The sequence below is a fragment of the Vulpes vulpes genome, chromosome 1 (genome assembly GCF_048418805.1).
Source record: "Vulpes vulpes isolate BD-2025 chromosome 1, VulVul3, whole genome shotgun sequence".
NCBI lineage: Eukaryota > Metazoa > Chordata > Mammalia > Carnivora > Canidae > Vulpes > Vulpes vulpes.
This window is the reverse complement of record NC_132780.1, coordinates 186,715,359-186,737,288: the sequence shown is the minus strand read 5'-3', so window position 1 is coordinate 186,737,288 and position 21,930 is coordinate 186,715,359. Positions and strand designations below refer to the sequence as shown.

At 39.1% G+C, this 21,930-nt stretch overlaps 1 protein-coding gene across 3 annotated transcripts in view; it reads left to right on the top strand.

Moving 5' to 3' along the window:
- The window catches only part of MCHR2 (melanin concentrating hormone receptor 2), a 57,792-nt gene that overhangs the window by 27,287 nt on the left and 8,575 nt on the right, over positions 1-21,930 (top strand). For 2 of the 3 annotated variants that reach the window (XM_026002861.2, XM_072738025.1), the window contains 5 exons: positions 1,391-1,533; positions 1,784-1,991; positions 9,587-9,796; positions 15,062-15,256; positions 17,802-17,921. In XM_026002861.2, coding sequence (XP_025858646.1) covers positions 1,810-1,991; positions 9,587-9,796; positions 15,062-15,256; positions 17,802-17,921 — 707 coding nt within the window. In that variant the 5' untranslated portion in view covers positions 1,391-1,533; positions 1,784-1,809. The remainder of the gene's footprint in view (positions 1-1,390; positions 1,534-1,783; positions 1,992-9,586; positions 9,797-15,061; positions 15,257-17,801; positions 17,922-21,930) is intronic. The other variant, XM_072738018.1, reaches the window with a different exon arrangement.

The window sequence follows — 21,930 nt, the reverse complement described above, 5'->3', positions numbered from 1 at the left end:
TCACTTATTTATTTTTGCTTTTGTTCCTTGCACTTTTGGTATCATTTTTTAAAAAAACTGTTGTCAAGACCAGTGTTGAGGAGCTTTTCCCCTACATTTTCTTCTTGCAGTTTTATAGTTTAGAGTGTTACTTTTAAGTCTAATCCATTTCAAGCAGTGTATAAGCAATGCTTACATCTTTGCTTGTTGGCCATTAACCTCAAAGAATATTTTAAGAGTTTTCTGGGGCCTTAGAATAACTGCTTTCCCCTTCAAAAGGGATTTGCATTTGCATCTGCCTGGTACCTAAGGGGCTTCACACTCCTGGACCAGATCAGGCTAAGTTCAATTCTTGAGAGTCATTAGGCTTTGCCTACTCAGGTGCAAATCTGAGAGAGAATTCTTCTGGACCTTCCTAAAAAAGGATTCTCTGGAAGCCACAGCCCCAGAGACCCATTTTCTTCTCCATCCCAAAGATAGCAAAGCAGCTCCCAAATGTTGCAGAGGTAGGAGAGAAAAATCTAAATCTAAATCCAGTTCCTCCATACCTGGGGATGTAACCCCTGGGGCTCCAGTTCAGAGGAAGGGTTCTCCTGAAAAATTTTCCACCTTAGTAGGCTGTGGGCCTTGACTTCTCTGTGGAACCAGAGCTCAAATAGCTGTGGCAGCAATAAGTGCCTTCTGGATAAAGACAGCCTTGGTGCTTCAATATTCTGCTTACCTCCCCATTACAGGATCACATCCATACACTGGTCAAGGAGGGCCCAGTAACTTTTCAGATCTTGATTTTTAAATTGCTGTATACATAAACACACACATATTCATACATATACATATAAACATTTGTTCAGCATATTTTATTGTTTTCAGTGGGAGGGTTAATCTGGGTTACCCAAGTTACCATTACCAGAAACAAGACTTAGATGGCATTTTTAAGTGTCTTTGTCAATGAAATAATTTTCCAGATCTACTGGTTTCATTTCTTTACTTGTTTTTCTAAGCACACTTTTCCTGTTGCCATAATTATACTTTGTACGTGATACTATACTAGCTACAGCACCTTTTCCTTCCTGCATTATCCTTTATTGAGCTTTTTTTTTAATGCATCCATTTCTCTCTCTTTTTTTTTAAGAGAGACGAGACTGGGAGCAGAAAAAAGAGGGAGAGAAAGAATCTTAAGCAGGCTCCATGCCCAGTGTGGAGCCTGACACAAGGCTCAATTTCCTGACCCTGAGATAATGACCTGAGCCACAATCAAAAGTCAGATGCTCAATCTACTGAGCCACACAGGCACCCCTACTGAGATAACTCTTATTCATCCTTTAAGATAGTCTGGGAATCATCTCAGGAAGTCTTATTGCATTCCATTCCTAAATAATCAGAGTTGGTGTCTCCATGCACTTTATTACAGACAGAGAAGATATATTTAACAACCTAAGTATTGCAGGAGTACTAGTCACACAGACCAATAAGAACAGATGCCAGCTGTAAACAATCCGTGCCAACACATACTGAGTAAATATCAGCAATGTTCAAAGAATGTACTACATTAAGGTATGATAACATATTCTTATTATCAGTACACTGTTCTATAATTTACTGTTTACATATCTCCTCTGGTAATCTGTGAGGTCATTATGGATAGGGAGCAGTCGTATTCACCTGGAATCTTATGTTGCATGGATTACTGGTGCAAAGAAAACCTCAATAAACATTTTTTTGAATTAAAGAAAAGCTATGTGCATGGAACTGCCTCAAAAATTCATTAAATTCATTAAATAAATCATTTTTTATTCCTTCACAGCTTTAACCACTGGAAGTTCATGAACAATGTATTCACTTCACTCATCCTGTTGGAACACCTCTGCTGAACCTTTGAACAAATCCTGCAATAAAGAGTTTGCTTATCACACCCTCAGTATTTTAGATACAATTATCCTCCCTTCTATGATTGGGATTATCTGTTCAATGGGGCTAGTTGGCAACATCCTCATTGTATTCACTATAATAAGGTAAGAGCTTCTTATCTTTTCCATAATTTAGGCACATCTTATACTCACTAAATGAATCCTTTTCCCTTTATATAATTTTTGGGAAATATTTGGTTTGGGAAATATTTGGTTAAGATAATTAAAGGAGATTCTATAGATTATTTGCATCACGTATTAAGTAACATCTAAATTGCAAAACTCAAAATGAAAAGACCCAAGCCAATGTGTACTGCTGGGTTAGTGAATTTTTATAGCAGTCATCCTCAATCTTAGCTTCATTATCAGATCACCTGAGGAGCTTTCAAAACTCCTAATACATAGTTTCATCTTAGACTAAATAACTCAGAATCTCTAGAGGTGGAACCTAGGCATGGAGCAAAACTGCAATGCAACCATTTTATTTTCTGGCAATAAGAGTTATCCTGTGTATAGCCCGCAGATGCTTATACAGCAATAAAGATGAAGTTTCTGTATTTACCAAAACAAAACAAAACTACCCTCATCAGTTGGTGAAAGGGACTATATTGCACTCATTTGGACAAGAGAGAGACTTTACTTATCACCCACAGATTCAGGCAGTCACAGATGGTGGGCTTAGACCAGCCAGCCCCATGTAGGCCAAACTGAGAGATATCTGCTCCTGAGCACCTCCTGCCTTTGCTTCACATCTCCCGCCTCATTCAGATAATTTCCTACTTCCTCTCAAACCTTGGGCATAAGGCTCAACCTGGAGAATAAAAATAAATTTCTTGCTTCCCATGGGCTTTGACAGATGGATTCAGAGTTGGTGTACATGTGCCCCATCACTGCTTGATATCTTTGCTATCCTGATTATATTCACATTTACTTGTTTTAATCAACATGTTAAATGTTATTATCCTGGTCTCTAATCATGCTTATAACCATCATTAAATAAAATTTCATCCTTGTTTCTATATAAGAAAACACATTTGAGAGTACTACCTAGTAGGTGTTTTCAGCATTATATTAACATATGACTACAACAATCTTTTGTGTAGCACATTATACTTACAAAGCACAGCTGCAAATCATTCAGTCCTCAAAAGAGCAGTACTATTATTATACCCATTTAGAAGAAGAGGCTTAAGAGAGAAAATAACTTGTCCAGCATCACATAGCTAGTAAGTGACAATCCTGGCATTGAACTCAAATCCCATGACTGCAAATTCCAGGCTATTTTCTCCACCCTAATAAAAATAAACAAATCATTAAACTAGAAAGACAGTGGATTTACCATGTGGATGGAAGAATTCTCCCAGAAACAATTAAGAGCAAGAGCAGCCCTCAGGATGGTGATGGATGTGACACTCACCGTCCCTGAGAAAGCTCGTAACTGGTCACTTTCCCCAAGTGGCTCCTCATCAGCAAGCCTACTTTCAAATTATTATTGTCATTATTCCTGCAGTTTGGTGTAGCATATCAATGGAATTTTTTACACCATCCATAATTGAAGATTTATTTAGTGTATTAGAATTTTACTCTTAATGAATTCAGGCATTTTTTATTGTGTCCTAAAAAGCCATTTGTGAATATCAAGCATACAGTGCGATATTGGTTTCTGGAATATCAAGCATTTTACATTAATTTTTTAAGTGCTAGAAGTAGTTCAACTCAGTATGTATTACTAAAACCTATTGCAAACCCAGCACCAAAGGTTATGAAAATCCCAAAGAAATGTGGCAGCATCTGACCTAACAAGTTCATAGCCTAGTGGAAAAGATGAGATTTAAACAGATATAATTGAAAAAAAAAATACAATACATTAGAAACAATCAAGCAGGGGCAAAAAAAAAAAGATGGTTCAAATAATAAGTTCAAGGAAGGGAAAGAGAAATAAACAGATATTCTCAGGAAGCCTCAAGGAAGCAATAGCTCCAAGTAGAAAGTTGATAGAAACATGAGAATGTCTCTAGCTCTCTCTTTGCCTGTTGCTCCTGCCCATTTCTCTTTCCATCTTTCCCTCATACCTATTGGTATTTTTACTGTCCTCTCCTAGAGATACATGTAGTGTGTTGCATACCCTTAGAGCCTTGGCCCCACTAGAGAGAAATCAAGTTCTCATAATGTGTTGGCCCTGCAGAAATGGTTGCATTTTCTACAGGCAACTTTTATATGCAAAGACTCTTCAATATTAGATTTCAGACCCTGTGACAAGCTGTTGGAGAGATATTTGGGGCCAGAGAAAATTCTTGGTTTCCCTCAAATTACACTGAAAGGTATTAGCCTGATCCTATTAATCTGGAGACAAAGCTGGAAAAAAAGAAGAAATATGGAATGTGAACTCTTCCAAAAGTCAATACTGAGCTATAATTCCTAGAAACAAATTCTCAACTTAAAGCAAATAATCATTTAACTGAAAAAGAAAACCTGAGCCATCATACTGACCAACTTATTTGCAATGATTGTGAAAAATCTGTCCTTTCTATCATTACCATTTTCTAGGTAATATGTGAGAAGATATATGTTAATGGAGCATTTAAGATGAATCTTTTAATCTTTCAAAAAACATTTGGGGGGCAACTTAATTTTAATTTTTCTTACTAGGACTTTAATATTTTTCATTGCAAGTTGCTCTCCAAAAATGTATTAGTCTTTCAAAAGCCATTTGAAAGCAAATTAATTTTAATTTATTTTTGGCTTAGAATTTATCTAACACTTTTTTTAAAAAATTGGTCTCCAAAAATTTTAAGGCAATTTATGTTAATATTTTCATCATGTCTTGCCATGATCTTTTGTTACTCTCTTAGCAGATGGGTACTTTAATTAAAATATTAAGACTACAGAAAAAATAAGGAGAAATAGATATATTTAAAGGTTTAGGACTGGGGATCCCTCGGTGGCTCAGCAGTTGAGCACCTGCCTTTGGCCCAGGGCGTGATCCTGGAGTCCCAAGATCAAGTCCCACGTCGGGCTCCCGGTGTGGAGCCTGCCTCTCCCTCTGCCTATGTCTCTGCCTCTCTCTTTCATGAATAAATAAATAAAGTCTAAAAAAAAAAAAAAAGGTTTAGGACTTTCTCGTTTATGATGAATATCTGCCTCAGAAGAGAATGAATAGAACTGAAAGTCAGTAAGATCATTAGCAATGATGGGAAGCAAGCAATAAACTAACTACTGGCTTTGCAAAGGAAGACTAGAAACATGTATGAAAAAAATAGGTTTAAGGAAGATGGAGTTTCCAGAAAAAGAGAGTCTAGGTGACTATTTGTAAAAGAAGCAATTTGTGCATTAAGGAAGGTAACTATAAAGTAGGGAGGGCAGATCATTACTAGTTTGTCACATGTTAAATTCACAGCTGGTCTAAAGGAAACCAGATTAGGAAACAAAAATGTAGGAGGGAAATTGGGCCAGTTATAACAGAATCATTTCCCCCTTTAATCCCTCAGAGAGAGACTAGTGGACTCAGCCTCATTACACAAGTACGTTCCACAGTCACAGTGGGCCCTGGGAAGCTACTTCCACAAAAGGGAGGATGTTCTTCTCCATCAGTCCCCCACTCCCACCTCCTGAACACATCTTTCACCTGTCTACTGACAGACAACTTCATGTAGGCAGAGACTCTCTAAGGGATGCCTGTCTCCTGAAAAATAAAAAGTCCTCGTTCTATCATTCTTTGACCTCAACTCCCTGTCAAGTCAATGAATTCACACTAAATCATGAATTACTGAGACACCTTACTTTTAACCCTCCCAAAGGTATCTACATTTTTTAGAGAGATTACAAGAGGGTCGCTGCAATAACCTGAAGGAACATTAGTGACCTAATAGTGGAACACCAGGTACTAACAGACAGGGAGGGGAAATACTTAGAACAAGTCCTCTTCCATTTTCCCACCCAGCTTAAATCATAACTACTGGCCCCCTCTGATCCAGCCCTCAGCCACTCTCAGGAGTGTCAGCCACATGTAAGTTCTTGTTGGTGTATACATACATATAGCCTATGCTTTAGATACTGCAGAAACTTTCAGCCACATTTGTGTACATGAACTGGAAAGTTGTTGAGAGAGCCTCGTTGTGATGGTCCAATACACCTAGACAACTCTGGAATCTAAAGAGATTGAATGCCTTGCCCAAGGACACAAGGAGGGCATAGAAATGAAGATGGGATTCCCTGTTAGGTTCTCTTTCAACTATACTACACTATGTATGTAGAGCAAAGTTGGCAAATATGTCACTTTATCCTAAACTCTCCCATTCATGCCAGTCATCTCTAATCTGTGCAGATGTTTGTTTTGTAAATAGTCCTTGTGTGAAGACTCAGAATTGTTCTTAGCACATTGCTTCACAAAATCACAACTAATCCATTGGAGTTGGCTCACAGTAAGAATAGAGATAAATGCCAAACAGGGGCTGGTAAAGCAACCCAGAGATACACAAAAGTAGGAAGCTACTACCGTGTCCTAACCAACACCACCATCTTCCACCCCAACACCACCACCCTTTTCTTGGCCCTGAGCTGGATGGAGAAAAGGAGGTCAGTGGTTTTACAGACCTCAGGAGTATGAACTGCCTGGTGGGAACTACAGCCATAATGGGATCTGGGACCATAGAATAGAGGCTACAGGATGAAGGTGGAGCCATGGATGGAATGCAGCCACTGGCAGAGATGCTAACAGCAGAAAGAACAAGGAAATGCCCTGGCTTCTCCTCCAGCTTGCCTCCAGTAGTGCTTCCTTATTGGCCAAAACCAACCAAAAGCCAGTTGGCAAGGAGACCCAGGAACAAAGCTAGAGAAGACTGGGAAATGGATCTGAGAGCAAGCTGATCAGGAAAGCAGCCTCCTGCATATGTGGTGTTATATGTTTTTACCAGTTTTATTTAATCCATAGCATATATTGTTACTTCTGACTGCAACATGTAAATACATTTTTAATAAAAAAAGTTTGTCAAAATCAGTTATACTATTAACCAATAGATAAACATTGTAATCACTTGACATATGGTTCCAGCATATTTTTAAACATGTTGAAATAAATTCTCTAAATGTTACATAAATTTATGCTGCATACATAATTGGAACTTTTTTTTACTTAATCAGTATGTTTCCCTTTTGATTAATATTCTTGACTATGATTTGTAACAACTATGTAATTATTGCAGGGTAATGTGGAATACCATAATTTATCTTATCATTCTTTAAATTAGTGAGCCTTAGATATGGCCGTGTTAACCATATGGAAAACATGTTAGCTAAAATGATCACAAGGCTACATTTTTTATTTTAAATGTTTAAGTCAGGAGAGACAGGAATCTAATGAAATCTGGCAACTGAAAATCTAGAGATAAATTAGACCTAAAAAAAGAATGAAAGTTGTATACGTAAAGATTTTACAATTTTAATTTCTATGCTGTCACTTTTAGTAAAGAAAGCAATAATGAACATAATGTGTTTTTATTGCCCTATTATCTTATGCCCAGATCATTTGCTTCAGAATTCTTTTTCCATAAATAATATCATCTAGAAACACTTTATTTCATTCTTTTTAATTTAGTTAATGGTCTGCACTGTCCTCAACAATAGAATTACCATAATTCATTAACAGTAAATGATGGGTGTCTGTCTAGAGAAGAGCAAGGGCCATGAATCTAATTGCTGCAATTAGACCCTACGCAACCACTTATGGTTTATATCCCAATTCAAATGGAAATAACATCTGTTTATAGGCTGATTTATGGGGGGGTTTTTTGTGGTGTTTTTCATGTGGAACTCTTTCTACCTGACCTCTAGGGTCTATTTCTCCCACCCCACTGCTCCTCCCCAACTCCCACTGACAATGGCCTGGATAGGACAGAGGATGAGAGACCAAGGCCAGTCACTTGGCTGCTTTTTTGGTTGACACGATCTTTTCCTCAAATCTCTTCTCATTCTGGGTCTTTCTGATATGAGTCACCAACCTGCTGGGGACAAGGAACCAACACGCTTTATAGTGCATCAACAATGCCCAGAGTGTGGTTGCTGAGTTAAATACTCAATGGCCGTAACTGCCCCACAATGTGTGCTTGCCAGAGCCTGGGTAAAATATCCTCACCGACTAGTCTCACATGAGGATTCACTGGCTTTGAAATAAAGTTCACAGGCTGTAGAATTTTCAGCCAATGAATAATAAAGACACACACTAGCCTCCAAATCACAGAGCAAAGCTCTGTACTGAGTGAACCAGTAATTGTGGTATGATCTTAGGGCTAATTTTTAAATGCTCTTTAAAGTCTTATTTGTCCTCAGTTCAGATGCCACTTCTGCCAAGAAATCTGCTTCGACTGTCCCCAGGGTAAGGGGCAGAAGCCCCTTTGTGTGCTTCTTGTGCTAGCTCTAGCTTTGTCACTGCACTGCAGTGATTATTTATTTAGACATACCTAGACTACAAGCTCCTTGATGTTAGTTTATAGATTTAGCTTTGCAGCCCCAGAGCACAATATTATGCTTGACATATAACTGGTTTGTTGACAAACAAAATGCTTGCTGAATTAATAGCATCTCCCAGAGAAAGACGTTACCTGTTTATTATTGAATAACCCAACTCCTTGAACATAGGGACCAAATGAATTTTAAATTTCTGCTCTTAGAAAATTCCTTTTCCTAGAGAGAAGAGTGCCATATCTAGATAGCACTGAATTCACTCCTCCCAACAGGAGTCATGAGATCATCCTCTGGGCTCTCTACCAGTTTACTCTTTTCAGATTTCTTCTCTAGATTTCAGAGTCTTATAGTCTTTGCTATTGGGTTAGATTTTGTTGGAATATTACTAAATAAAAGTTGAAATTTTTTTAAGAATAACCTGTTAGGATTTGACTTCCACTTCAGTGGGGGGAAAAGGGCATTATACAATGGAAACCATTGGTCTTCCTTGTTCAGCTGTCTTTGGTGCTAGAAATAAGCAAGAACTAAGCTTTTTGCCTGAGCTTAGAGTTGGTATAATTTGTTGCTATGTAGAAATTACCCCCAAAACTTACTGACTTAAAACAACAAACATTTATTATCTCACACCATTTCAAGGGGCGAGAATCTAGGAACAGCTTAGCTCGGTGGTTCTGCTCCGAGTCTCTTATCAAGTTGCAGTGTCATCCAAGGCAACAGTCATCTCGGCAGGAGTGGGAGCATCTACTTCCAAAGTAGCTAACTCACAAAGCTGGAAGACCGGTGCTTGTTGTTGGCAGGAGGCCTCAGCTCCTCTCCACGTGGACCTCTCCACAAAGTTGCTTGTGTAACTCTCAAGATGGCAGGTGGCTATCCCAGAGAAAGTGATCCAAGAGAGAGCAAGGAGAAACCCTATAATGCCTTTATGTTCTTATGTCACACATTGTCATTTCTACCATATTCCATTTGTGAAAAGTGGGTTACTAAGATTAATCACACTCAGAAGGAACTAGGTTCCATTTTTTGAAAGCAGCATCAAAGAATTTGTAGCCAGCATAGTTAGTTATCAGATGTATAGTTCAAAATGTTTAAATATGCACAAGACTAGGAATTCGTATGTGCATTTGTGTTTTTAACTTTCTTTAAAATTCATTTTAACAATTACCAATTTGTAACAGGTGGCATATACTTAAGGTGGTACATACTTTGAATATCAATTGTCAGTTTCCTTGCTTTTCTTTCAGGTCCAGGAAAAAAACCATTCCTGACATTTATATCTGCAACCTGGCTGTGGCTGATCTGGTCCACATCATTGGAATGCCATTTCTTATTCATCAGTGGGCCCGGGGAGGAGAGTGGGTGTTTGGGGGGCCCCTCTGCACCATTATCACATCCCTGGATACCTGCAACCAGTTTGCCTGTAGTGCCATCATGACTGTGATGAGTATAGACAGGTAAGTGAAGAAACTCTGAAATAGCTTAACATAATCCAGAAGTGCTTGTGCTTCCCCATGGTCATCCCAATTTAAGCAATATCAGTGCTACTGTGTAACAGCCAAGTTCCTCATCCTTTGCTTGTTTCATCATAGGACTTAAAAATATTTTTTCCAACTTTCATTGAAATTTATTTTTTAATGGAAAACTTAAAACAGGGATCCCTGGGTGGCGCAGCGGTTTGGCGCCTGCCTTTGGCCCAGGGCGCGATCCTGGAGACCCGGGATCGAATCCCACGTCGGGCTCCCGGCATGGAGCCTGCTTCTCCCTCTGCCTGTGTGTCTCTGCCTCTCTCTGTGTGTGTGACTATCATAAAAATAAATAAATAAAAGTGTATGTTCTTACAAGCTCTGCCTTTAAAAAAAAAAAGAAAAAGAAAACTTAAAACACTAAATCTCCTTTTGGCAAATCACTCTTTTTAACTTTAGTTTTATTTATAATTCACTGCCAGATAAAAATACTTTGAAGTCATGAAATGCTGAAAACCAAAATGAGTGCCCCCATCATTCTTACAATAAGAAAGCTGAAGTCCCAAGAAGTGGGGGGCCTTTCTGAAGGCACATGGTGAGTCAGTGGCAAAGCTGAAAACTGAAGTAGGTCTCCTCATTCTGTCCAGAGCAATTTCTGGTATGTTGAATGCCTGAGTCCTATCATCACCTAGCAGCTTAAAGGAATCCGGGGACTAGATTTGGGCTCCTGAATAGCTCTGAAGAGATGTTCTAGTACACCCATTGTTATGACTGGTTAATGCAAATGATGCCACTTTACATCATTAAAAATGCATTCGACTGTGACCGGGAATGTGCCACAACTATATTCACCAACTATGTAAGCTAATGTTATTTGAGGAGATGGCAGCAATGGTGGGTACTTGTGGAGCTAGTGGGTGGTGGAGCCAGTTCAAAACCAGGCTGTCTCTTGACATGGCAGGTTGCTTTCCCAACTACCTCATTACCTGGCTCTTCAAGAAGCAGGCAAATTAGGATATCTCTGCATCATCCAGATGGTAGGAACTCCAGACTAGGTTTTAGCAGCATTCCCCAAACAGAAACAAGCCCTAAAGACACAGTAATATGCGTAACAGGAATTATCTCAGAGAACAACCTACTTAGAATCTCCATCCATCTTCTTTTCATCCCTACCCTAGCCCAGCACACTTGACCTCCTTTGCTCTGACCCTTTTCTTTCTCCCTTGCTGCCAATATATCACAGTTTAATTTACTTTGTATATGGATGTGTGTACTGTTTATTGTTCAGCTTCCTCTGTCCCTTAAATGTAAATTCCACAAAGGCAGGGTCACTTATACCAAGTATCTGTGTGACAGTGCCTGTCACATGGGTGCTCAAAAAGTACTAATAAATGAATGATTTGACAATTAGTCTTGAGGGCTATGTTAAATTTTCCTGGGTCCAATCCAGGACTTCTCCCTGAACTCTGCCTCTTTTACCCTTCCATGTGTACCCTTGGGGTGGGGAAATGATGAGCAGTTTTTCAAATGAATAAACAAAGGAATAGAGAGGTTCAAAGAAATCATTCACTGAATCATTTTTTTTAAAGATTTATTTATTTATTTATGATAGACATAGAGAGAGAGGCAGAGACACAGGAGGAGGGAGAAGCAGGCTTCATGCCGGGAGCCCGATGTGGGACTCGATCCCGGGACTCCAGGATTGCACCCTGGGCCAAAGGCAGGCGCTAAACCACTGAGCCACCCAGGGATCCCTCACTGAATCATTATTATTCAGACATGATGTTTAATGCATTTTTTTTATAACCTGTTGCTTTTCTGTAAAAGAATTCTCAAAAAATAGAGTGCGCTTCTTCTCAGTTTATAATTAATACCACATTTTAAAATCAATGTACTATGTAGGTCTGGTTAGTTCAGCTGATGCCAACCACTGCTGACAGTATCTTGAGTGAAGCCTGGTGAGCTTGCCAGCATTCCAATGCAGGGAGAGGGCTCTGCACAGAGCAGCCCCACTGCAAAAAAGCAACCTCAAGTACATATCTTACCAATCATAATCCCATTCTTAGAAATAATAAAAGCTTCTTCATATCCTATACTCTGAAGACAGGAGAGTACTGGTTTTTCTTTAAAGAAGGGAAGTCGTGGGGCAGCCCGGGTGGCTCAGTGGTTTAGCGCCGCCTTCGGCCCAGGTCGTGGTCCTGGAGACCCGGGATCAAGTCCCATGTCAGGCACCCTGCATGGACCTGCTTCTCCCTCTGCCTGTGTCTCTACCTCTCTCTCTCTGTTTCTCTCATGAATAAATAAATGAAATTTTTAACAATGCTTTAAAAAAAAAAAAAAGAAGGGAAGTCGTATGTCTTCTGTAAATCTCTTACTGAAAACAAAGTGAATGGACATTGTCTGTGTTGGAACAGACCAACTGCACACATTTCCTAAGGTTCCCGGGTTCTTTTCTGTGAGTATATGTGCTCATGTGCATATGTGTCTTATACACCTGAATGTCATTTTTTCAAAAGATTTTTATTTACTAGAGAGAGAGAGAACAGAGGGAGAAGAAGTAGCAGACTCTGCTGAACAGAGAGCCTGACCTGGGGCTCCATCCCAGGACCCTGAGATCATGACCTGAGCTAAAGGCAGACACTTAACTGACTGAGCCACCCAGGTGCTCTATGAATGTCATTTTTTTTTAATCGAATGGACACAGTATGCTAAACTTTTACTTTAGTATTAAGACACTTGGGCACTTTGCTTGGCCCTCACTCTAGAGGATCACATCACCAGAGAAAAGTGAAGATTCCATAAACCTGAATCTTTTCCTCTTCAGCATTTCTTACAGTTCCATCTGTACAAAATGCATAAAACTTCACTATCTGCGATTTGGGGGTTTAAGATTTTATTTCTTTGTTTGGGAGAGGGAAAGCTCAAGCAGGGGGAGCAGCAGAGGGAGTGGGAGAAGCAGGTTCCCTGCTGAGCTGGGACACTGATGCTGGGCTCAATCCCAGGACCCTGAAAGCAGATGACCGAGCTGAAAGCAGATGACCGAGCTATTTTGAGCTGAAAGCAGATGACCGAGCCACCCAGGTGCCCCAATATCTGCAATTTTGTAAGAAGAAATGGAGTTTTCTTTGCAAGGCCATAACTACGGTATTGGCCATGACCTTGCCATCAGTGATCCTGATTGCTTATACATTTAAGTGGTTTTAATTGCCAGTTTAATAGAACATAAATTTCAAGTGTTTCTGATAATTTTCATTTTTCTTTTTCTGATTAGGAATAACTACAGGTGTGGAATATTTCAATAGGGGGTGCCTACCTCTAAATCATACCAAAAGAATTATGTAAACATCCAAAATATTAAAAATATATACCTCCAGATGAAAGCTGCCTAGACTAATTTCATAAATAAATTCTCTAGAATATCAAAAGTAAGTAGAAGCCAAATTCCCTATTTAGTTATTCATTCATTAAGCAAATATGTATTGAGTAAGACTACAGGCCAGGAACTACACTGGATACAGGATGATAGAACAGCACTAAGCTGATAGTCAAGGTTCCTGCCTTCGTGAGGCTTCTGATGTAGATATTAATGAAAGATGTAGATATTAAGTGAAAAGTCACACAGGTAAATGTGTATTTCCACACAATGATATATACTAGGAAGGAAAAGGAGAGTTCCCCTACAATCTGCATGTAGTCATTGGCCATTATAGACAGTGAGTGGTCAGGGTAGGCTTTCCTGAGACACAGACTGTTAAATAGAGACTCAACGGAAGAGTAAGATGAATCAGAGGGAGATTCTGCTAGGCAGGAAGGACAGCATGCACCTGGCCCTGAAAGGGAAGAGACCTTGAAGGAAGGCCAGCAGGGAGACGGGCACAAACGACAGCCTGAGTGACAGGGAGGGACAGGTAGAGAAAGACTTTGCAAATAATGGTAAGAATTCTGAATTTTATCTCAAAGGTGCTGGAAAATCATTGAAGCGTTTTCAGATGGGGAAAGGAGAGTGTTAGGATGAGGATGTAATCAGAGAAGATTCCCTAATCTCTTTATGCCATGATTCCATCATCCTTTCATCCCAGACAGAATGATGGCTGGGCTGCTGTACAAGTACCATGTCATCTCTTTCCCCAGCTGGGGAAGAGGGTCCTTCTCCCCTTAGCCACAGGTAACGAAGGTACAATATGCAGAAGGAGGAGGGCCTGGGGTACCTTGGGCCACAAGTGTCTCCATGCCAAAGAGTCCCTTAACTAAATGTCCTTTAAAACGTCCTGTCTCTTATACAAAATTGAAAGAACAGGGACAGGAAATCTTTTAATTTTTATAAATCTTACTTAAGTAGCTCTATAAAAATTAAATGACCATCAGAACATGTTTTGCATTTATTTAATGTCTGTGAATACTGCCTTGCAACACCTGCAACTCTAGCAAAACTGCACTTTCACAAATACTCTTCCTCCTGGGTTCTAGGTTCTTTCTCACCCTTTAGCTTTCAGTTGCCTCTGAAAAATTCTTCTTGGATTTTCTAGACAACCAAATATATTTGATATGTCAGGACTTCAAGTTTAATTAACGATTTATCCTTTTTTACTGGATCAGAAATGGAAAAAAAAATTAAAAGAAAGAAAACCCCTTCCCCTATGAAATCAGCCCATTTCTCCTCTCCGGCGTCCAGCCTCAGTTCCCTGAGGACTTTGCGTTGTCTGTACTAGCCACATCTGTTTATCCTCACTGCGACTTCTGTGACCTGAACCTCCAGGAGCTGGTGGCCCCCACTGAAAGGCCATCTGGGCAAAACGTCTGTCCCAGTGGTCCAGAACCTCATCCTGCCAGGGGATCCTACTAGCCAGTGCACTGGCCTCCTTCCTGCCTCCCTGTCAGTAAATCTTACTGGAAAGAGGGCCTCTCCCTCCTGGAGAAAACCCCCACTCAGAGACAAAGTTTTCCAGAGCCTAGCCTACATGGGAAGCACCTTCGTAAAGAGAGAGTTTGCACAGGGCAGAGTTTCACTATTACCAGTGTGTTCGTGGAAATGACAGCGATTTCAGTGAGTGGTTTATTCAGACTTGCAGGGTCAAGAGTTGTTTTCTCTACAGGTACCAGCCAGCTCTTAAAAAATATAACTTTCTTTTACCTTGATAGAGGTGTGCTTCAGGGAGGATAATAATACTAATAATTTACTCTTGTCATGAACCTTTCATCCTTGGAGCTCAGTGCTTTTATTGATTGTTCCCAAACCCTTCTTAACTGGCTTTGCAGGTACTTGGCTCTCGTCCAACCATTTCGACTTACAAGTTGGAGAACGAGGTACAAGACCATCCGCATCAATTTGGGCCTTTGGGCAGCTTCCTTCATTCTGGCGCTGCCTGTCTGGGTCTACTCGAAGGTCATCAAATTTAAAGACGGCGTGGAGAGTTGTGCTTTTGATTTAACATCCCCTGACGATGTACTCCGGTAGGTTGTTAAAACTTAAGAAAAATAGAGTTGAATTAAGTTGTGAAGTGCTTCATCCTCCTTGTCAACACGTGAGCAGCGGCACAGAGTGTCCTTGGGGATCCTCTAAGGGGCAGTCTCCCTGCTTAGTTTTCTGCTTTGCACAATCAGGTTGGTAGCTTGATTTTAAGGGGAAGGTAACCTTTAGAAACAGATCTGGAGTTTAATTATGTAGCCTCAGTGGACACAAACATATTTAAATATGGATTTTAAAGATCCATGGCAACCAGACACAACCAAATCAAGGGGGGGCAAAATTTCCAACAAGGCCTGGGAGTTACCAAGACTCAGGCCTTATCAGCATGCCACTGGAGTTTGGTTGAATGATGTCTCCCTGCAAAAAAAAGATCTACTCAAGTCCTAATACTCAGTACCTGTGAATGTGACCTTATTTAGAAAGAGGGTCTTTGCAGATAACACATGCACTTTGCAGATAAGTTAAATGAGGTCATGCTGGATTACAGCCAGCCCCAAATCAGGGATTGGTGCCCTGATGAAGAGAGTGAGAACTGAAGGGACACAAAGAGGAGAGTGCCTGGGGAGACAGATGCAGAGACAGGGTGATGAGTCTACAAGCAAAATAACACCAAGGATTGCCTGAAACCAGCAGAGTCAAGGAGAAAGGCACAGAGCAGATTCTCCCTCAGAGCCTCTAAAAGGATCAACCTTGCCAACACCTTAGTTTCAGTTCTTACTCCAGAATGGAAACAATAAATTTCTGTTGTTTTAAGCCATTGGGTTTGTGGTAATTTGTTATAGTAGCTCTCAGTAACTAACGCAGCAGCCAACATAGGGATTTCTCACATTTTAATCTGAAAAGAAAAATTAAGTCAAAAATTTTATTTGAAATTTTGAACATAGCATTAGAGTCTATGACTAAAATATTTTCCTGGCTTACTAAGAGTCACGTATTGTGTAAGATGCTTTTTTGCATATATTTTCTCGGGTCAATCTGGAAGATTCCTTTTTCTCATCCACCACTTGTTAAATGGATGAGTCAGTTTTGCCTCATGTAGTCACAGTCCAAGAGGGATGATGGTATAGGCCCCAGCAAGGCTCCAATTCCAGTAACGAAAATCTCCAGAGGACTGCAACATCAGTAGGATTGATTGTTTATTCATTATTTCGCCCACCAGCACTGGCTGCACCCACAGACCAAATCCACCTGCCAATCTAACGGTGAAATGATATTTAATCACTAGTACAGTAATTAATCACTGATACATTAATATGGACCCCGACATATCTGAAAGAGGAGCATAGCCTGGTGACTGTAGGACTTCAGTCTTTGCCAAAGAAATAACAAGGATTCACTGTTTTGCACCAGTAGCTGCTTCTGCTATTTTTGGTTGGTTATCATAAAGGATATTCTGAGGCTCAAGGGCTGATCTCCCCAAAGGATTTTATGGAGAACTGAGATTGGAAGCACTTTTGGAGCCCTTCTGGTCCCAGGTGCTCTCTCTCTCTCTCTCTCTCTCTCTCTCTCTCTCTGCCACCCTGTCTGCACCTACCCAATGTGGGCTGTCTTCTTTTACCAATGCCAAGGTTCTTCCAGGAAGGAGGATACCTGGCATCTGTGCAGAAACGGGAGTTCTTACCTGAGAAATTTCCCCTAGGGGAGCACCGACAAAGAGACTGGCTCATTTCACAACAGGCCTTTGGAGAGGCCAGCTGGAGCCTTGATTACAAATGTGGGCTGTGCAGCTCAATTGTCCGTCTGGGTTCAAATCCCACCTCTGCTACTCACTAGCTGGGCAAGCCACTTAATCCCACTGTGTCTTAGTTTGTGCTTCTCTCACATGAGAAGAACATGTTCTCTAACTGTTCTTTTCTGCTGTTCTTCTCTAATGGCAATTGAACTCACAGGGCTGGACAGATTCAGTGGATTAAAGTATGTAAAGTATTCAGTGCCTGCTATATAATAAATTCTACCTGCTATTCTGTATTGTTGTTAATAATACTAAAAGATAATGGTAATAATACATTTTCTCATCTGTCTGTACTCAGTAGCCTTGGGCTTGGTGAGAGGAGAAAGTACCGTTGCTAGCAAACAATGAAGGGTTTTTTTTTTTTTTCCCATTTTACAGTTTCTTTTTTTTTTTTTTTTTTTTTCCTTTCAAGATTTTACTTAAATTCAGGTTAGTTAGCATATAGTGTAGTATTAGTTTCAGGGGTAGAATGTAGTGATTCATCACTTGCATATAATACCCAGTTATTACAACAAGTGTCCTCCTTAATGCCCATCACCCAGTTACCCTGTCCCTCCACCCACCTCCCCTTCAGCAATCCTCAGTTTGTTCCCTGGAGTTTACCTTAGGGTTTGCCTCTCTCTCTGTCTTTATCTTATTTTATTTTTCTCTATGTAAAAGTAGCAAAGATCCTTAACTTCTCCCCTAGGACTTTTATCTCAGGCCCTGAAAAATTAGAGAATCATGCTTCATAAATTGTAAACGACAGTTCCTGGCCTTGTGAATATGACAGTCATATCTTCTCTCTCATTTTACAGGTATACACTTTATTTGACGATAACAACTTTTTTTTTCCCTTTGCCTTTGATTTTGGTGTGCTATATTTTAATTTTATGCTATACTTGGGAGATGTATCAACAGAATAAAGATGCAAGATGGTAAGTGTTTACCCTATTTTGTTTTATTTGTTGAAAGAACAATTCAGAAATCCTAAGACATCTACAACAGAAATTTAAACAATAATCACTTGAAACATACCACATTTAGACATATGGGCATTAATGTCTACATGAGCAATTTCTGAAAACAGGACATGTTCTGAAGCAGCTATTTGAGATCTCTCAGTGATAAATGTTCCAATCACTGAGGTAATGGTTTCATAAAAATGTAAACAGAACTCAAGATGCTATTTAAAGAATACTTTTATATTTTTCATCAACAATGTTATTTAAATGTTTTATTTGTACACTTTGCAGAGTTGTGTACATATGTAAATATAGATGCTGAGTATAACTTTCTAATTTTTGTGTTTTAATTTTATAATTTTGAGAATAGGGATCCCATTAATATTTGAATACTTAGGACAAGATTAATTAGGACTAAATAAAACCAAAGACTTACCCTAAGACAAAAGATTTGGGAAAAACCTTTATGAATAAATCTAGATTATTTTCCAGGGGGACCGGAGTGGCTCAGATGGTTAAGCATCCAACACTTGACAGTGGCTCAGGTCATGGTGTCAGGGTCATGAGATGGAGCCCTGCCTAGCTCCATGCTCAGTTGAAGGGTGGGGGTTGGGGTGTCTGAAGATTCTCTTCCCCTCTGCCCTTCTCTCCTGTGTACTTTCTCTCTCTCCCTCTAAAAATAAATAAATCTTTTTAAAAAATTATTTCTACTTGAAATTGTCTATACCAAATTGAGTCAGTAAATACATAACATGGTAGATTTTTAAAATATTATTAAAATCTGTCTTTAGAATAGATTACTGTATGTTTTAGACAAACTCACTAGATTTCCCACACATAACCCCCTCTTAATTAATCCCCTCCTAATCCCCTTCACCTCCTTCACCCATGCCCCCTACTCACATTCCTGCTGGCAACCACTAGTTTCTTCTCTATATTTAAAAGTCTATTTTTTTGTCTTTTTTTTTTTGCCTTGTTCATTTGCTTTGTTTCTTCCAGCCACAAATGAAAGCATATAGTTATTTTTCCATTTCTGACTGACTTATTTCCCTCAGGACTATACTCTCTAGCTCAATTCATGTTGCAAATGGCAAGATTTTACTCTTTTTACGGCTGAGTAGTATTCCATCACATGTATAAATCACACATTTTTTATTCATGTCTATCAGTGAACCCTGGGGTTGCTTCCCTACCTTGGCTATTATAAATAATACTGCAATAAACAAAGGGTAATATATATCTTTTTCAAATTAGTGTTTTTGTATTTTGGGGATAAATACCCAGTGCCACATTACTGGATCGTATGGTAATTCTATTTTTAATTTTTTAAGGAACCTCTGTACTGTTTCCACAGTGGCTGCACCAGTTCACATTCCCTCACCTGACCAAGACTTGTTTTTTCTGTTTTTTAGCCATTTCTGACATGTATGAGGTGATATCTCACTGTGGTTTTGAAATGCACTTCCCTGATGATGAATGATGTTAAGCATCTTTTCATGTGTCTGTTGGCCATCTGTATGTCTTCTTTGGAGAAATATCTTCTGCCCAATTTTTAATTGGAGTATTTGGTTTTTTGGTGGTGAGTTGAATAAGTTCTTTATATATTTTGGATACTAACCCTTTATCACGTATGTCACTTGCAAATATGACAACCCATTTAGTAGGTTGTCTTTTTGTTTTGTTGATAGTTTCCTTTGCTGTGAAGAGAATTTTATTTTGATGTAGTCCCAACAGTTTATTTTTGCTTTTGCTTCCCTTGCCTCAGGAAACCTATCTAGAAAAATGTTGCCAGGGCTGATGTCAGAGAAATTACGGTCTATGCTCTCTTCTGGGATTTTTATGAACTCAGATCTCACATTTAGGTCCTTAAGCCATTTTGAGTTAATTTTGGTGCTTGTTGTGAGAAAGTGGTTCAGTTTCCCAACACCATTTGTTGAAGAGAATGTCTTTTTCCCATTGCATATTCTTGTCTCCTTTGTCAAAGATTAACTGATCGTGTATATAATTGTGGGGTTAACTCTGGGCTCTCTATTCTGTTCCACTGATCTACGTGTCTATTTTTTGTGCCTCTATCAGACTGTTTTGATTACTACACTTCTGTAGTATGTTTTGAAATCTGGAATTGTGATACCTCCAGGGTTGTTCTTTTTCCAAGATTGCTTTGGCTATTTGGGGCCTTTTGGGGTCCCATACAAATTTTAGGATTATTTATTCTAGTTCTGTGGGGAAAAAATGCTATTGGTATTTTGATAAGGATTGCATTAAATCTGTAGATTGTTTTGAGTAGTATGGGCATTTTAACAATATTGGTTCTCCCAATCCATGAGCATGGAATATCTTTCCATTTGTTTGTGGTATCTTCAATTTCTTTCATCAGTGTTTTATTGTTTTCAGAGCACAGATCTTTCATCTCATTGGTTAAGTTTATTCCTAGGCATATTATTAATTGTGGTGCAGTTGTTTTTTTTTTGTTTGTTTGTTTGTTTTAAAGAGAGATAGGATTTTTTTTTAATTTTTATTTATTTATGATAGTCATACAGAGAGAGAGAGAGAGAGAGAGAGAGAGAGAGAGAGAGGCAGAGACACAGGCAGAGGGAGAAGCAGGCTCCATGCACCGGGAGCCCGACGTGGGATTCGATCCCGGATCTCCAGGATCGCGCCCTGGGCCAAAGGCAGGCGCCAAACCGCTGCGCCACCCAGGGATCCCTTGTGGTGCAGTTGTAAATGGGATTGTTACCTTTAATTTCTCTTTCTAGCTACTTCATTCTTAGTGTATAGCAATGAAAATGATTTTTATATATTGATTTGTATCCCACAACCTTACTGAATTCATTTATCAGTTCTGGTAGATTTTTTAGTGGAGTCTTCAGGGTTTTCTAAATATACTATTATATATCTGCATGATAGTGAAAAGTTTTACTTCTTTTCAATTTAGATGCTTTTTATATTTTTTTGTTGTCTGATTGCTGTGGCTAAGAATTCCAGTACTATGTTTATTAAAAGCAGTGAGAGAGAATATCCTTGCTGATTTTGTCCATAAAGTATGATGTTAGCTGTGGGTTTTTCATAAAAGGCCTTTATGATTTGTGAATATTGAACCACCTTTGCAACCCAGGAATAATCACACTTAATTGTGGTGAATGATTTTCATGTATTGTTGGATTAGGTTTGCTAATATTTTGTTGAGGATTTTGCATCTATGTTCATCAGAGATATTGACTTATCATTTTTTTTTTTTTTGTAGTGTCTATCTGGTTTTGGTATCAGGGTAATGCTGGCCTCATAGAATGAATCTGGGAGCTTTCCTTCCTCTTCTTTTTTTTGGAATAGGTTGAGAATAGGTATTAATTCTTCTTTAAATGTTTGTTACAATTGACCTGTGAAGCCATCTGGTCCTAGACTTTCATTTGTTGGGAGTTTTTCAATTACTGATTCAATTTCATTGCTGCCTAGCAATGAAATCTGTTCAAGATTGATCTATAATCAATCTGCTCAAGTTTTCTATTTATTCCTGATTAAGTTTTGGGAAATTATGTTTCTAGGAATTTATTCATTTCTTCTAGGTTGTCCAATTTGTTGGCATATAATATTTCACAATATTTTCTTATGGTCCTTTCTATTTCTATAGTGTTGGTTGTTATTTCTTCTCTTCCTGAATTTATCTGAGTCTTCTTTTTTTTTTTTAATGAGTCTGGCTAAAGTTTTATCAATTTTGTTGATCTCCTCACAGAACCAGTTCCTGGTTTCATTGATCTCTTCTATTGTGGGTGTTTTTATTTGTTAGTTTCTCTTTCATTTATTCTGCTCTAATATTTATTATTTCTTTCCTTCTACTGTTTTTTTTTTTTTAAGATTTTATTTATTCATGAGAGACACACACAGAGAGAGAGAGAGAGAGAGAGAGAGAGAGGCAGAGACACAGGCAGAGGGAGAAGCAGGCTCCACACAGGGAGCTCGACATGGGACTTGATCCCCGGTCTCC